General features: G+C 39.7%; 1 protein-coding gene across 1 annotated transcript in view; it reads left to right on the top strand.

Moving 5' to 3' along the window:
* The window catches only part of Cpne8 (copine 8), a 191,898-nt gene that overhangs the window by 166,087 nt on the left and 11,127 nt on the right, over positions 1-14,684 (top strand). The window contains exons 16-18 of the mRNA XM_038343526.1: positions 1,705-1,832; positions 9,025-9,127; positions 11,043-11,100. Of these exons, the coding sequence (XP_038199454.1) occupies positions 1,705-1,832; positions 9,025-9,127; positions 11,043-11,100 (289 nt within the window). The remainder of the gene's footprint in view (positions 1-1,704; positions 1,833-9,024; positions 9,128-11,042; positions 11,101-14,684) is intronic.

Raw genomic sequence — 14,684 nt, 5'->3', positions numbered from 1 at the left:
ATGGGTGTTAGTTAATGAAAATATCCGAAGAAAATATAAAACTGAAAGGGAAGAGTTCGGTATAAATCCCTTGTTTATAATTAATAAGATTGAAGGTGTTGATCCCTCTGGCTTAGTTCCCAAGATCCCCAGCTTTGCAAAGCATCAGCTGTGTCCTAAGTGGTGACAGGAAAGGTTGAAAGAATCCCTTTCTAAAGTAGGACTTCCTAGAGTCACAGTTCCTGTCTCTGCGTTGTGTGACCTTGGGTGAGCTAACAACTCGGTGTTTCCATTTCTTTATATGTTAGCTCTAACAACACTTTATTGAGCATTTTAGCTCCTAACATTTACATGCATGGACTATTCAGTACAAAACTTGTTACCTAGACTTCAACAAAACTTAGCTGTAAGTGATCAGTTATTGTGATTATTTGGAGATCAATATGCATGCTAGAATTAGTGCTGCTTAAATATAGTTATGGTTATTATTTCTTTTAATATGTCTACAATTTTTGCATGCCCCACTTCCAGAGGCAGAGCCTAATTGTCCTTAGCTGGTGGAGGCGGCTCTTTGTGGCCCAGTCTTAGCAGAGAGGGTAGAGGAGACACAATGGTGAGAAGTTGCTGAAGGTCTCACATGAAGCTGCTGCGGTTTTATCCCCCTCTCTCTGACTCCTCACTCTGTGAAGTTAGCTGCTGCGCGTCATTAGAAGCACAGCTGTGGCACACCCATTGGCTTCCTACGCTAGCTCCTATCAGACTTCTGGTGACTGCAGCTCACACCAGCATCTTAACCTGTCACAATCTCATGAGCTAGCCTGCTATATCCAGAACAGCCCACCTTAGCTGTCCTGGATTTCCCCACATATAGGAGACAATGTAGATTACTGTTTGATGCGAAGATAGAAAGTGTTAAAACATTAGGGACAATCAGAAAGATAAGAAATCAACAGCTAGCATTGTCTCCCTTGAATAACTTGTAAAATCTGGACCAGCAGGGTTAACCTCAACAGTACCAGGACATGGGCAGTGCGGGAAACGAAGGGTGTGATGTCCATGTGGGCACTGTTCCCGAAACAAGCATTTGTTACTAACCAGCTCCATTCACTTGATTACGTGGATATCCTCTGATTTTTCTCCCCTTTTCTTGTTTCAATGTTTCTCACTTCAAATTATATCCCCTGTGACCCTTTCTCCAGGCAGAGTCAGATGTCCATGACTTAAAAAGTGTGGACATAGCAAATATTTTGCTTTTTTCCAGTTTTCAAGTAAAACCGAATTGAAAACATTTACTTTTTTCACGTTAATGTATGTTTACTACCTATATTAAACTGGCAAAATGTAGAATATGTTAAGGATATGGATTTAAAACCACTAAATATCTAACCACTTACAGTTAGGTTTCTTCTTTACAGATTTTAAATAAAATCTCTATATGTGCAGAAATCTATTTGGAGTTATCTCTGATTTGAAAATGTCTGCTGTGCTTCTCAGATTATTTTAAATTTTTGCACTCTCTCTTTTTCAAATGTTCTATTTTTAAATTATGATCTGTATAATATCTCCTGTGGACCAGTTAATTCATCAGCTTTGGGTGGGTGCTACTATAAAACTTTTAAGTTCAAATTATCTTTAAGCATGTCAGTGTGTCTTAATTTCTCTTTAACTGATTTTCATGGCGACTAATTTTTCTTTTTACTTTCTTTGCCCATAATTTTCTACAAGAATGGCAACCCTCAGAATCCTTATTGTGATGGCATTGAAGGGGTCATGGAAGCTTATTATAGAAGTCTGAAATCTGTGCAGCTGTATGGGCCAACCAACTTTGCTCCTGTGATAAACCACGTAGCGAGGTAAGTAGGGAGCCGGCAAGAGGCTTGTGCTGCTACAGGGTAGTGTGATGGATCACGCTTAAAACTGCCCATTGCTGCACCATAATTCCACAGCCAAGGAGTTTTCTTCTCACTGCCTCCGAGAAGGTTAGGAAGTAGGCGGGTGCAGGGTGGTCCCCACCAACTAACGAACACTACGGAGGACTTCGCGTCAGATTCAAGGGAAGAAGCTTGCGCCAGGTTATGTTAGGCCTGTCCTTTCCAACCAAGGAAAGCCTTTTTCTATGAAAAGAATACGTGAGAGCAAACAAGAGTGATAGTAATCTTAAAATGTCTGAGTCATTCATATCAATGTCATGTCCTGAGGTGGCATAAAAATAATGAGACAGTCCCATTAAGGCAAGTGCTTTCTTTCTGTGATATATAGGGCACATTCTTTCAACCTCGCTGAGGTTAATATAAAAGCTAATTTTATTAATTCCCAGAAGTCTGCTGGTATATAGTACACGGTACAGAGAGGGGAATTTGCTTATGGTTCAGACTACATGTTCCAGAGAAAATGTTAAAACAGAAACTCATTTATACATAACGATGCTACATTTATACATAAGTGGATTAGATATCACTTTGCAAGTCCCTGAAAGAAAAATCTGGCTTAATGTTAGTGGAAAATCCTATAAAGCTCTGTCATAGTTTGAAATTAGCCAAGAAGGTCCAATCCTTTTGAATGTACGGCTAGAAATTGAAATTAGTCTGCATCCAATTTAAAACATCAGTGTAAGACCTCAGTTCTCAGAACATTCTTGGGCTTTGCCATCCTCTCTCAGGATGTGACCGGAAGCCCAATGTGTTCTACTTTGCATTCCATGGGATGTCACAGTGTCTCAGCATTCAGGGCTGACCTCAGGGTGACAAAAATCTAAGAGGCCACTCCTCAATAGTGACTCTTGGTTCTGGATTTCTCAGATACTTTCTTCTGTCATTTATGCTAATGTATGAATTCTGAATCTCAACATTGTTTGTCCATAACATCAAACATTGATTTTTCATGAAATGACAGTTAATTTTGCCTCTGTCCTCTCCGTTTCTCTATGGTGGGCTATTCTTTTCTGTTCCCCAGTCATTCGTTTCACAATCAACTATGGGGTCATTATTCATAATTTGAAAATCGTATTGACTTTATAAGTTTCCTATAAGGAAATATGTTTCATTTTAAACCATTCTAGGTTATTGATGGCTGCCAAGAAAAATGGTATCAAAACCATATTAATGCAAAATATTTTTAATCGATTCCCTAAAAAATAGTACTGAAACCATATTAATGAAAATAATTTTAATCGATTCCCTAACACTACCATACACATCACTTTTTTAATAAAAGAAACATAAAAGAATAATGACAAAACCCATTTTATATGGATTCATGCCCATTGTTTTAAATATGCTAATCAATACTTATGAATCAGTTCTGTGTTTGTTGTCTTGGTATTATTATAAAAAGCTAAATTTAGCCAGGCGGTGGTGGCGCACGCCTTTAATCCCAGCACTCGGGAGGCAGAGGCAGGCGGATCTCTGTGAGTTCGAGACCAGCCTGGTCTACAAGAGCTAGTTCCAGGACAGGCTCCAAAGCCACAGAGAAACCCTGTCTCGAAAAAAAAAAAAAGCTAAATTTATATAGAATTCTTCTATATGCTTTTTTATTTCTGTTTAAGCCATAGTTTTGGACTGGGGAGATGTAAAGTGCTTGCTATACACATATGTAGACTTGAGTTCTCATCTCTCGAACCCAGACTTTGTGATTCATGTCTGCAGCCCCAGCGCTGGGGTGGGGTGGAAGGACAAGCAGATGCCTGGGGTTTGTTATCCAGTAGCCTAAGTAAACCAGTGAACTCTAGGCTCAGTGAGAGATCCCGCCTTAAAAAAACAACTGTGGAAAAGGCTTGAAGATGAGCCCTGACCTCAATCCCTGGCCTCCAATTCACTTCCACAGGTGAGCACACCTTCACATATGACATGCACGCAAAACAAATCGGTAAATGGAAGCCAAGGATGATAAAACAGTAAACTACATCCCTACTGCTATTCCTGTGTGTCACCCAGTGCTCTCTAAATATCAAATATAGAAGTTACTGTTAACTAAAGCTTTCTGAACCTTTTTTTAAAAAAGCCATGCTCTAGTAACTAGTTATTATTATACTTAAAGTGGGAGAAAACAGCCAAAGCAGGATTTGTATTATTTATCTTTTCTTCCCAGGAAATTAAAATGTTCTATCTGACGACCTTTAAAAAAAATCTCTGAAATAAATGCTCTTTCCCATTTTCTTTATCTTAAAATTATATTTTACTGCCAATATTTTATTATGATAGACAATTTCTGGCCCATCTAAAATCATCATCTGAAAACTTCATCTGCTGGAAGACAATATCCTATTTGTTTCTTTACCTAAAGTAGCAACATAATTAACATGTGCACACACTCTGTTTATATAGTTTCTTGACTATGTCATCTCTCATGAATGCGTTTCAGTAGTAGACAGCACCAGCCTCCCATTTAGGAAATAAACACTCGACATGTGAACAAGTGCTGGCTTGGGGCTGGGGTGGACTCAGCTGCTAGAGGGCCTGTCTAGCATACACCAGTCCTGGATACGTCCCCACCTCCCCATAAACTCAGTATGGGGTACATGCATGTAATCTCAGCACTCAAGAGGTGAAGCAATAGGTTCAAAGGTTAAGGTCATCCTCAGCTGCATAGCAAGTTTGAGGTCGAGGTCACCTGAGATACATAACCCCATATCTCAAAAACAAAACAAAGTAAAAGTGTCTACTAGCTGAATTCTGATATGCTTATATTAGATATTACCATTGAAACCTATTTGTACCTAAGTCAGAGCAAGTACATATCTATAGTTTTCTGTTTGCTTGTTTTATCTTTTAAGGGTGTTTTCTATATGAGTAAAATATAGACTGTTTAGTATATACCTACTGACATTTTGGATTCTCTTTAGGAATAGCAATTTTGTGCACATCCTCATCTTTCACTGATTTCTCAGTATTAACTTGACTTTGAGATAATAATAATGGGACGGCAAAAATATGAAATCGATAAAACACAAAGTATCAGACTTGTAGCATATACGATTCTGTATTTATTTAGGAGACTTCACACACCTTACTTCCAATTTCTTGAATTCCCAGTGGTATTTGCTCAGTATGATTCAAGGACTATTTCCAACACTATAAAAATGCTTCTCAACATCGGTTGGTGCCTTATGTATAAATAAATACAAGCAACATAGCCTGGCCTCCGGATCTCCAGTGTCTAGCTACCACCCCACTAATCTAGCCCTGCTTCCATCACAGAGAACTGCTGGTGTTGCTTCGAGTCTGTCTTTTCCTTCTCAGCACTTATTTATAGTGAATACTAGTTTAACCCTGCTCCGTTTTCAACTTGGCATTTCTCCTTTTGTTTGTTTGTTTGTTTGTTTAGCACTGAGAACATTCCAGGATCTAGATAGCCAGTTAAGATTAGCTTTGATTGCTTAGAAACTGACATTTTTATTTTGGAGTTGCTATAATTAATTTCAAAATAATAAGAAGAGCACATTGTTTGATCTCTTCCATCTGTGTGCTCAGTCAGCGAAATCATAACAGCAATCATTTTTGAGGCTGTGGCATCTCTGGCAGTAATCTCTGTACTGCAGCATGGATTAATTTTTGCCCTTCACAGTAGTTCATGAGGTGCCGGCACTGCCATTATTTCTATTTTTCTGGTGGATGCAACATGTATGTATAAAGTGTGACCATTTGTATGGACTAAAATTCAAACCACGATAACCAAGCTCAAGGTCATTGTGTTGTTGTACCTTGTACCTTTGGCTTTACTCTCTACTTCAGGGGTTAAAACGTGCAGAAGGCTGGAGAGATGGCTCAGGGGTTAGAGCACTGGCTGCTCTTCCAGAGGACATGGGTTTGATTCCGAGAATCCACATGGCAGCTCCCAGCCATCTCTAACTCTAGTCCCAGGATATCTGATGTCCTGTGCTAGCCTTCTCAATGTACAGATACACATGTAGACAAATCATCCGTACACATAAAATAAATTAATAATTGGAAAAGAACAACAAAGGCAGCAAAACATTGCTCCACACCTCCGCAGGGGCTCCTGTTCACCGCATTACATAGTTAAAAGCAGTTTGAGGTGGCAGCTTTGTGACATAAAATTTTGTTTTGCTAGTGATGAAATGTTTAAATGTGTGTGTCCCTTTATTCAGTATTAAGGTGCACAATCCACTGTATAAATGATAACCTCACTATTTAAATGACACATGCCTGGATTGGTTTCTTAGCTCATTCTCATGCCTTCTGTGTTCCTGTGAGCCAATGAAAAGCTAGAAGAATACTTCACAAATCTGAGAAAACCATTTCTGAACTTTTATGAAAATTTTGCTTGGAACAGTAATAGAAACTCCAGGCAAATAGATTTGAATTCTGAGGCCTTTGGAAAGGTAACGTTTCTCTCACATTTATCACGGTAATAGTAACATATAAATTATAGATTGGCTATATTCCAGAATAGGTAGTGATAAGGCTTTTAATAAGAGTTTTACTTATGCACTTCAGTGAAGGTTCCATTAAGAAGGAAACTTCTGTAATATAATTTAATCTACAAGCCTCTGTCTCATTGTCACTTTCTGAAAGGAACTTGGAGTGTGGCCTGCCCGGTACACCCTACTTCATACCTCCTGTAATGTGTTAATTCTTTTGATCATAAGTATTATTTCTACTTTTACAAAGAAGCTAAACTAAAAGAAATAGTAGCATGAGATTGGTTTTGTCTGAAGTTTAGATTTACTCTTCAAATATATGATCGATTATAGAGGGACTGCTACAGGAATGGAATAGTTTCAAATCCTTAGTTTTCAGTGCAGATAGTAATTCAGCACTAGAATAGTTTGGTCAGCTATTATGCAAAATGGAATTTATAATAACTTTAAGTATATGAAAACTTACAAATGTACTTTTATAGCATTAAATATAAAGCACTATTTAAAATGTCTATGATTATAAACCAGTAGGTGTCGATGAATTTTAAGATGAATAAGCTAGGTTTCGATGAATTTTAAGATGAATAAGAACTACAGAGGAATGTAGGTTTGTTGTGGTCGGCTTCCTCCCACACTACATCCTGTGAGCACAGCCTCTCCTCTTAGGAGTGGGATCGAGCCTGCTAAGGCACTGAAGGTGGAGGCTTGCGTTATAAAACCCGACTTCTGTAATGTGCTAGGAATCTTCCATTTTTAGAAGCTTTGACCCGTCTAAACTAGCACAAAGGTGATACCAGTGCACTCCTAGATTTGTTCCTATTGCTATTTCCAGTCTTACATTAATCACACAAAACATAAAACTTCGCGTTGAATTATAGTCAGTAATACATGCTTTTTCTTTTTCTTTTGAAAAATGACTGTTCAGATATTAAAAATTGAACAGCTGGAAATGGTAAGATTGCTTCTTTTGAAAGTGAGAAGGATAATGGGTTTCCCTGCTTGGGGCTGTTCCCCAATGATTGTATTGCTGTCACATTCATATGGATTCCTTGATGTTCAGGGTCACTTATTCTGTGGTCGTTGTGGGACTAATCCAAGTGTCTCTGCAAGTGTAAGTGAATAAACCATGTCAACAGACATCTTATCAATAGCACGAGGACATGCTACTTTCTTTTGTACCCCAGAAAGTCGCCAATATTTTTATTCGTGTGATTTCTAAGCCTACTTCAAAATGATATATTGTTTGTACCCAACATGTTCAAGCAGGATCAGTTAGGATCTTTCAAGTTGGATGAGTTTCTTTAGCCTGTCAATTTAATATATTTAAATCATTTTCCCCCTGTGGTCTGATTGATAGTTTTTGAGATAACAAGGCCTTCTTGTTTCCTGTCCTGTGCCCTAAGAGTTGTGTGAGACTCACTTGTCATTGGACATAAACTCGCGTATGTGGCCAACTCTAGGCCAATGAAACACCCAGCACATTTGTGCCAGGATGCACACTTACACACATACGTATAAACATGTGCACACACATAATTACACACACACACACACACACACGTACATATACACAAATGCTCATTCACCCTCATACACACACTTAGAACTGTGGATATACCATCTATTTGACTTTTTTAGTGAGGTAAAATCTCTATAACTTCTAAAAAGATTGTTTCTTTGAATACATGCCAGTGGTGTTTAATATATTCACAGTGATACGCAACATTGCTTTTGTCCAGTTCAAAAACAAGAATCATTTAGTCATCATTGAATTTACAGAGCCCTGTTTTATATCGAGTATCACACATATAATTATACATATAATTTATTCATTTAATATTCAGAGGCATAAATATTACTGTCTCAATTTTCAAGATAAGAAAATTGAGTTCTGATGACTTCAACAATTTTTGAGGAGCTTGCACATATTAAATTGCAGCCAGAATAGGTCTTTTCAAAATCTATATCCAGTCTTTCCTCTTCATGAAAGAAATCTCCATCCTGGCAAATTTTGTTAGTGAAAACACCTCTAAGAAAGCTAAGCATGTCTGTGTCCTGGCAGACAGTAGCAGTGCAGCTAATCTGCCTGGTTGTTTCAGAAAAATATGTACTTAATGAGGCTTCTGACATATGTGTAAATATTTTCTCGATATTAGAAGGCTTGTTGGCCATGCCTCATGGCCACTCTGTGAATGAAAAAAAGTAGAAAAAGGAAAGGATGTGGCTGCTGCAGATGTGTGTGGAAGCATAGTCAGAGGCCAGGGCATCTGGGAGAGTCCGCAGTGAACATGACCAGACTGAGCTGGACCACGTTAGAGAGAGGGAGGGGAAGGGAGAGCGGAACCAAGGGCAGAAGTCAGGAAGTCAAAGGTACTAAAGGGAAAGGGCAACCAAAATGTCTGGATTCTATAGGGAAGAGCCTCTGGGGGAAGAGGAGCGCAGACCCCGGCCAGAGAGTTCAGGGTATCCTGAACCAGGGATACGCCAGCCATGCCCTGTAACAGGGAGGAACTCGGGAATTCTGGAAGAACCAGGAAGCCAGGTCTGCTTTAGTGTGTTAAATAGTCACCTCAGGCATTTGTCCCAGATTTGAAACGTAACACTCTGCAGCCCTCATCTGAAGCTCCTCCTGTTCCAGCTATCCTTACCTTCCTGTTGTTTTTCAGGTATGCATCTTCCGTAAAAGATGGCTCCCAGTATTTTGTGCTCCTGATTGTGACAGATGGTGTGATCTCAGATATGGCTCAAACTAAAGAATCCATAGTTAATGTAAGTAGGACCTGGGTCTCAGTGACACCACAGTGCCACTTAGAGTGAGAACAAATTCTAATTAGGTGACTACGTGGAGAAACAGAATGACCACACCATTGCAGCTGATCTCATTCTTAGTTTATCCAGCAGTCTTCACACGTTTGCTGCATAAGGACTGGGGAAGTGGGGACCACCTTCATGTATACAAGGTCTGTTTGGTTTTCAAACAGTAGACTGGTTTGTACTCCGGTACACTCTGATGACTAGGACCTATCATGTCCTGGCATTCCGGTTCCATGAGAACAATCTAGCCAGTCTCTGCTTCTGCAGTTGACTTAAAGCCATACTATGCACTACAGTCCCAGGTGTATGTTTTGTTTGTTCATGATTTCATTATCTTCTTTTGATAATTTACTCTAAAATCTATGTTTACCAGATGGCGAAATTATACCTGTTTTACCAATCTTTTCTTTGCCTAAGCTTGGCATTGCTTGGCAGAGAGTTATATTTAATTAAGAATGCGTTGAATGGATAAGTTGTTTGTCGAGCCTCACAATTTTAGTAACAGAAAAATATTGTTAGTTATTTAGTATGAGAAAAAACAAATGCAAGTAGGAATATTCAAGTGATTCATAGATTAATCTTCTTTTTGGAACAACCCAATGTCTTTATGTATTTTGTTTCTACCTAGACCCTTGAATTTCTGTCCTCTTTCTAGTTATGCTATTTGCAATTAATATGCCAACTTAATAATTCACAATTAAATAAAAGGAAGACAGTGCACTAAGAAAGAACCTTTTGTAGTTCACTGACTTCCCAGCACAAGATGTCCTCACTATGTGTGCTGTGCATCTGTTGCTGATTCTAACTGTTGTCTTTTAAAAAGAATAAATTATATTTATTTATTTTATATATGTGCATATGTGTAGACAGGCATTTTTGATTCACATGTGCATGTTAGAGGGCTGTAGAAGGAGCAGTGGGCTGTGTTCCCACCCAGCTCCCACACGGCTAACTTTACACCCAAAATAACAACACACAAATTGTATTCATTTAAACACTGCCTGGCCCATTAGTTTCAGCCTCTTATTAGCTAATTCTCACATCTTGCTTTAACCCATATTTAGTAATGTGTGTAGCACCACAAGGTGGTGGCTTACCGGGAAAGATTCAGCATGCATGACCTGGCGGCTGGCTCCATGGCATCTGTCTCAAAGAGGAGAGGCATAGCGTCTGCCTCACTTCCCTCTTCCTCCCAGCATTCTGTTCTGTCTACTCCACCCACCTATGGACTTGCCTATCAAATGGCCAAGGCAGTTTCTTTATTAACCAACGAAATCAACACAAAACAGAAGACCCTCCCACATCAGAGGACAGTGTACAGAAGTCAGTTCTCTCCTTCTATCTGTGGCTCCTTGGCCTCTGCAGTCCCTCATGCTTGATCCTAAGAGCCTTTACCTGCTGGGTCATCTTCCTAGACACATCTGGTAACTTTAAATAGAATATGACTTAAGTACTTCATGTGATGCAAGCTATGTTGCAACATTAAATATTCAGTCTCAGCAGTTCACAGGTATTTAATGCACGAATGAGTAAGGTTAAAATTATCTGAGTAGCCATTTGTTTGTACTTGCTAATTCACTGTGAGAATAATTCCTGATAATAATTCACTGTGATGATGACAATTTTGAACACGTTTATTAAAAGTTATCTTAATGAGCATCTGTGAAAATGTCAGAGAAAATCAAGAAATCATTTTCTTTTTGTCTTTAAGTTCTAAAAAAATTAAATTAATTATTAAATTATTAAAATTTCTAGGACTGTCTACAAAAAATAGCCAGATTGAAAGTCTGTGCAATGTTTATATGTGCTTTCATTTTTCTTAAGAATTAAATGTCTTTATTGAGATCTCATTGTGCTATTCTTTCTAAAGGCCTCGAAGCTTCCAATGTCAATAATTATAGTAGGTGTTGGACCTGCAGAATTTGATGGTAAGTAGCAAGAGTTCAGTGGTCTTATGGTCCTGTTACATTTCTGTCAGTCTAACTGGGCAAAAGAATGTGATTGAGCTTGCATATATCTATATCTATATCTATTGTCATCATAGGCATAAATAGACTTCACAGTCATTGGCTAAGACACCCTCCCTCTAATTTACTTATACATTTATCGAACATGCACCTTTGCCTGTTAGAATTTGTATCTTGAAACAGTATGGTAGACTGGCAGAGTGCTAGATTGATATTTGATTCCTAAGGCAAAGAACACTCCAGGGGAGCTTGCTGTGTGGGGGAAGAGTGTCGACAGCCTTTAAAGAACAGTGCTAAATTAATGAATCATTAAGTTGTGAGCGGAAATATTAACGGAAGCACGATATGCTAATTTAATGTGATTCCAGCTTCTGGCTAGTTAATAGAATTAGCTTTAGAAACAAAGAGGTCCATCAGGCGAAAGAACTAAGTCCAGTAACACTGGGACTGAGCTGGCTGCACAGATGATCCTGGACTGAGCTGATGGAGGCTCAGCCTTCTCAAATGCCAGTTACAGGACAGCTTTTTAGGTTACTAGTGACCGGGATAAAGTTCTTTAAAGATGATTTGTTACTGGCTACCTGGCTAATTTCTTTTCACAAATTCCACTGAACTGCAGTTGAGAGGCAATTTTAACTTCCTCACGGGTAGTTATTTTCACTAACAGTGGCCATGTATTTAGGCTGAGTCTTGGCTGTCCTATTCCTACAGAGTCTCTTAGTTCTGACTGCCACAGCTTCTGCTGCTGTTTTCTCTGCTGCTCACATCTGTTCAGCTGTGGACGTGGGCCACTTCTTTAGAGCTTCAAAGACAAAGACATCTTCTTCATGCTCTGACTCATGATCACCTGCTTTGGCTAGTAGTGGCAGACTGTGCTTCTCCAAATCCACCAGCTGTGAGCTAAAATAGCTCGTACATTCTCCTTTGGTACTTGTTTTTTCCTCTTTACCACTCAGGAACACACTACAGTGTTCCAGGTGCCCTGGAAGTCACGCTGGTCAGTTTTGGTCTGTAAGAGCCCATTCATGACACAGGAATGTGAAGCCACTGACTCTTGTCGGTGTAAATTTCTGCCTGTGTCCTTCTATGCAGATCAGCAAACTGCTAGTTGGATCCTAGCCTCACTCCAGATCCAAGACTACTTATTTTCTCTATTTCCTTTCTTTCCCCCAGTGAATTTGTAGGGAGCTGAGAAATGATAATCCATTATTTCTCCACCAGATATCCAGAACTAACTGAAGGAAAACATGCAGGAATCTGTCAGACCAAGATACTAATTTCTTGCCAGGAGTGCAGTTGAGATACATTTTAGCCCCACCCTTAATTGCAGTAATTGGGAAGGAGAAACAGGTGGATCTCTGTGAGTTCAAGGCCAACATGGTCTACAAGAGCTAGTTAGGATAGGCTCCAAAACTAAAAAGAAACCCTGTCTTGAAAAAAAAAAAAAACCAACAACAACAACAACAACAAAACCAAAATGCATTTTAACCCAGTGGTTCTCACCTATAGATCATGACCCCTTTGGGAGTTGAATGTCCCTTTCACTAAGGTTGCATATTAGATTTTCTGCATCTAGATGTTTACACAATGATTCATAACAGAAGTAAAATTACAGTTATGAAGTAGCAACAAAAACTAATTTTATGGCTATGGGTCACCACAACATGAGCAACTGTTAAAGGGTTGCAGCGTTAGGAAGAGTGAAAACACGTGGGTAGGGCCATACTCCCCATTCCTTGAAGGCTCCCACCGTCTTCCTAGGCTTCCCTGATAGGTTTTGTTAGAGCATAAACTGCCCTAAGGCATGGTATTCACTTGGAGGCAAGCTCCTCCTACTCTGAGAGGCAGACCCCTCCTGCAGCCCAGAACATTTTCTGGAGCAGCCATGGTGCTGTAAGGAAGTGTGAGGGAAGAGTGTAGACAGACAGGGGATGTGGCTTTGCCATGGACTCCCCAACTCCTAGATAGCAGAGTGACATTAGTCTATGAAAAATAAGTGTCAATATGGAGTTAGGGTCCTGCTGTCGGTATGGAGTTAGGATCCTGCTGTCAGTATGGAGTTAGGATCCTGCTGTCGGTATGGAGTTAGGGTCCTGCTGTCAGTATGGAGTTAGGGTCCTGCTGTCGGTATGGAGTTAGGATCCTGCTGTCAGTATGGAGTTAGGATCCTGCTGTCGGTATGGAGTTAGGGTCCTGCAACGCGTAGTTTCTCTTTTGCCACTGCAGAAGTTTCAACAAGATAGAGATGTTTCCTGGCTTTAAAAAAAACTGAGTATCTGGCTAGGATACAGTACATGCTTCTCTAACACAGTTTTTCCCCTTTCCTTTCCTATCAAATCTGTTTCTTCCCTTAACTCCATGACTAAGAAGCAAGAGAGACAAGAGAGAAAAATTTCTGGCATACAAATTGCTGTTCTTTTGTCAAAAGTCCTCCTTTAGTACTTTCAAAAAAAGTTGAATTGATGCAGCTGCTGCTCTGATGCAGGCTGAGGAGAAGGGATGTAAGTTTATCCTTCACCCTGTCTCCGATAGCTGCAGAGAAGCACAGGAGTGTCCCTCTGGGCCACAATCTCGGCTCCTGGGATCAGACATTCAGAAAACCCAAAGTGTGGAGATGAGCCCTCCATCATTATCAACTTGTTTCTGTTGCTTTCAAAAGCTTGCCTCCCACTTCCAGCCATCTGCAACCTTTAACCTTTAAGCATGCTAAAGAGTGGGAGGTAATGCCTAGAACCTCTCTAGTATGCAAGGTTATTCATCTTCTTCCTTGATGATAATGAAGCAATACAGGTTGCAGAGGATAAGAATGAGTGACTCCATTGCTGCCGGAGCCTTGTTAATGACTGAGAGCGAGTGCAGGGGAATCGCCGCAATCTATGAGCATAGCAGGGAGTAGAACACATCACTAGCAATGCACAGTTATATCTTGAAATCATATGAAAATCGTAAAAGCCAACCCAGGTGATAGCAGGAGCTATTTACTTCACATACGTGAGCATACATACCACTTACAGTCTCAAGAATATGGCACTGGCCTTATTATCCGTAGAACCTACATTTCATAAAATTATGGCATGTCTTGTATATGCAGGCAAATCTGTTAATCATATTTACCAGCAATGCTCCAGCCGAAACACTGACTCATGAACATATGTGGGAAGATAAATCTGAAAACAGTGTTTTCTAAGGCAAATGCATTACAGGGACTGAAGAAAGCAGTGCAGGGTGAGGATCGTGTGCCAGCTGAGCAGTGCCGCACTTTCTGAGGCCTCTTCCGCGTCTGTTGATCGTCCTGTGTATGCAAAACAAATTTTCAGTAACAGAATTACACTTTTAGCACAGGCCAGTTCCCTCATACAATTAATTATTTAGGGAATTCTCGCAGAAAACTTAATAAACTCTGGGAAATGTTTCTAATTGCAGCGCCACACACCCCCAGCTGCTCTGTCGGGACAGCATTCCTGAGGACCAGCTGTTGCAGCCAATGCTGAAATTATTTCTCAACGAACATAATTACCATGCTTCACAAAAAAATCATACTTTAT

Source organism: Arvicola amphibius, chromosome 9 (assembly GCF_903992535.2).
Source record: "Arvicola amphibius chromosome 9, mArvAmp1.2, whole genome shotgun sequence".
Lineage (NCBI taxonomy): Eukaryota > Metazoa > Chordata > Mammalia > Rodentia > Cricetidae > Arvicola > Arvicola amphibius.
Note: the sequence above shows the minus strand (reverse complement) of the source record. Positions and strands in the feature narration are given on the sequence as shown.